The sequence below is a fragment of the Arachis ipaensis genome, chromosome B02 (genome assembly GCF_000816755.2).
Source record: "Arachis ipaensis cultivar K30076 chromosome B02, Araip1.1, whole genome shotgun sequence".
NCBI classification, from domain to species: domain Eukaryota; kingdom Viridiplantae; phylum Streptophyta; class Magnoliopsida; order Fabales; family Fabaceae; genus Arachis; species Arachis ipaensis.
Genome location: NC_029786.2, coordinates 26,020,374 through 26,023,990, shown reverse-complemented (window position 1 = coordinate 26,023,990; position 3,617 = coordinate 26,020,374). Strand labels below are relative to the sequence as shown.

Sequence of the window (3,617 nt, the reverse complement as noted above, 5' to 3'; positions counted from 1 at the left end):
GTACGAGTAATTGAACTAAAGAATTTTGTTACTATCTCAATCTGGCTGAAGAAACATTTTCTGATATAGTGTTTTATCAGGCTGCTGTGTTGAGCTTCTCCTACAGAACAAACCAAGTTAACAGCTGAACTGATTTAGTGATTTCTATGCTGAATTCGTAACATTTAGACTACTTTACTTGGGGGTTAATGGGTAGAAAAACGAAAAGAATGCAAAATTTCATGAATTTTGTTTTTATAAAAGAATCAGTGTTCCATGAGTCCCTGTAATTCTTCAAAAATGACCTCCTAGTTTTGATTGCCCTTTTCAGGTAATGCAAGGTCTTGCCAAATCAATAGCTTGGGATGGAGAGGGGGCAACGTGCCTCATTGAGGTATGCTTCTTTGAATGAAGCATATTTTTGCTTGATCGTGCTATTACATTATATTATAATATTCCCCAATGATAATACTAGACTTCCTTTTTTCTCCAATGTTTATATTTCCTAGAGGTATAGATTTCATTCTGCACTTATTATCTCAACAAATCCTCTTTATTCAAATATTTTTTAGTTGCCCAATAAGTAGGCATGGCTCAAGAGTAATATAAAAAACAATATATATGTCATTCTTTCTCCACTTCTCCGTTTCCCTCCACTGCTTTTTCTGTTTTAACTGTCTGGCTCGGTATCCATGTTCATATTATTTTCCCCCAAGTAAGATACATAAGCCATTGCTGATATCTTGCAAGGCCATGTGATCAGATCATTTTTCCCTTTGTTTTCTGCCTTTTCTGTGGTTTGATAGATGTGTAACCCAATTTTGTGGTCTGGTTGATGTTGATTAGTTTGAATGAGGACTCAATCCTTCTTGGTATGTATGTATCATCAAATTTGCAGGTCAATGTAGTGGGTGCAGATAGTGAGGGTTACAAATTGTTAAAATGAATAAGATTCTAATTCTCAAAATTATCACCTGGAAATGCAGAAGATTCATGAAGACTTGTGACACATACACAAATTGTGAACAGATACAAGGGTTTTGGAGGGGAAGGAATGTAAGGGTCTGAAAAGTAAAATGGACTTACTTTACCTACAATTTCAAGCCCTTCCCTCCTTTCCCTTTCCTTTCCCCATAAAATCAAGAACCCATAAACACTCCCAAGAAAACAATCTTTAACATTTAGCTCATATGCAAAAAAAATCAGTTATTGGAGTATGCAAGCAGTTTGAGATGAAGAGATACCATGAAAAGATTTAGTTATACATGAAATAGGCCATGTGTTTCCTAGAAATCCCTTGTTTGGAAGACAGTGACACCGTTTCAAATTTAAAGGTCTGAATGGTTTAAGGTTTCATTTCCTATTTACATTCAATGTTTAGTTGAGAAAAGAATGAACAGTGGAATTCAGGCTGTGTTTGGTTCTTGGGCGAGGACAGTGGAAGCAGGAATAGAGACACAAATTTCCGTCTATGCATTAGTTTTTAGTTATAGGAAGAGAGGCATTCTAAGGTTTATATTTTAAAGGGGCAAAATGACAACAGTACAATACCAAAAAAGAATCTGTCCGAGCAGCCAAGGGTCTCATTGCGTTACTTTACCCACTTGGACAACAACCAAACACAGCTTCATCATTTCCTTTTGCAAAGTCTCAACAAAAAACCTACTAAACAAAAACATTGTCGAAAAATTCACTACACATTCTGGTGTTGTAAATAACAAAACCAATGACTTATAAAGTCACACTGGAGTTGTAAATAACAAAACCAATGACTCATAAGGTAACACTAATTAAATTAAACGAGAATATATGAGCATCATAAGTTAAAAACGCCAGCATCAATGATAACAAGAAAATGAACATAGAAGAAAAACCATAAATGAAGATAATATCAAGGAATGGAAAGTGCAAGGATTAAGATAAAATCAATAAGTTTCTCACACAAGCCAGATTTGATCGTGAACAACTCCATAGAAGCCCCAACTAGAGCCGAATCAGCCCTAATCTTCAAGTACCAAGCAGAGAAACTTCATTTTTCAACTTGCAATAAATGACAAAGTAACTATTGAAAAAGATTTATGACAATCCAATCAAAGGCATTATCTGCAAGTATCAAAGATTATTTAGGTTTTATGTATATTGCATTGAATGTTGTGGTATCTATCCTATTTTAGTACACTTTAACATGATGTTGAATCATAAATAATAGCATATACAAACAGATACTCACAAACACTAACTTTGTTGTCTTATATAAAATAAAAGGTAAACCGAAGAAAACCATGTAACTAAATTACATAGAATAACTGAATAAGTAGATAGCTCACCCAAAAGGTTATAAACCAGGCCACATTACATTCATACAGATTTGACCAACATAAACAGACAAAACACACCTTGCATGTCATCACAGTCTATAAAATTTATTGAAAACAAAGCCCTTGGTATTTGAAGCACAAATAACCTACCAATTTAATGAGAATTAACATCCAAAGAATCAAGACCAAGTTCCGATATCAACCATCCTAAGTTCCTAACAAAATCTATTCCACATCAAATTATCAACATCAAATTCTATAACATAAAATCCTAAATTCTTATTCAGAGCTTAGTTCCTCACCAATAACTGTATTTTGCGAATTGCATGTCAAAGAGGAAAGAGGAAAAGAAGGAGACAAACACACAGTGATTATTCCAAAGAACACCTTCCATTAACAACTGTTCAGAACATTACATCTACATACTAATAATATTAAATTTAAAAGAAAAATAAAAGCACATCTCCCGTAAAAACCCTAGATCCATGATTCATCCAGAAGCCGAAACCCTAGAAAAATCCCCAAACATTTTACGAACTGGTGAACTTAGTCACCGCTTTGGTCCCTTCAGAAACGGCATGCTTCGCCAACTCACCAGGGAGCACCAACCGTACGGCAGTTTGGATCTCCCTCGAAGTAATCGTCGGCTTCTTGTTGTACCTGGCGAGTCTAGAAGCTTCCTGAGCGAGCTTCTCGAAGATATCGTTGATAAAACTGTTCATTATTCCCATGGCTTTGCTCGAGATTCCGATGTCAGGGTGAACCTGCTTCAAAACCTTGAAGATGTAGATCTTGTAAGTCTCAACGCTCTTCTTCACTCTCTTCTTCTTCTTATCGCTACTTCCTTCCTTCGAGATCTTCTTCTCCGCCTTCGGTTTCTTCTCCGCTGGTGCTTTCTCCGCGGGTTTCTTCTCTGCTGGCTTCTTCTCTGCCTTCGCCGGAGCCATTGTTGGAAGAAGAAAAAAAGAACGGTGGTTCGAGGGTTAAATTGCGTGTGCGAGTTGAGAAGAGAGTGTAGGTTAGATGAAGAATGAAGGTATTGTAGTGGGAATATATATAGGGATGAGAAATGGATCCTGATTGGTTGGTGTGGTTTTTTGAGGATTGATGACGTGGTTTGTTTTGTATTCATTGAATGGGGGTTTAACATTTTGATGGCTGAGATTACACCTTTTGAGGATTTTGGGTTTTCGCTTTCCAGCGCGCGGAATAGTTGCGGATCCGGAGTTTGGTCGCTCCGGCGTTCAAGGAAAGATATTTAAATTTTAAAAAGTTGAAATTAAAAGAGAGTAAAATATTAGAGTAGATACTATCATCAAA

The 3,617-nt window shown here is 36.3% G+C and overlaps 1 protein-coding gene across 1 annotated transcript; it reads right to left on the bottom strand.

Moving 5' to 3' along the window:
- LOC107625155 (probable histone H2B.3) lies at positions 2,640–3,343 on the bottom strand. The gene has a single exon (XM_016327737.2). It carries the CDS (start codon positions 3,242–3,244, stop codon positions 2,828–2,830), a length of 417 nt encoding a protein of 138 aa, XP_016183223.1. The 5' UTR covers positions 3,245–3,343; the 3' UTR covers positions 2,640–2,827.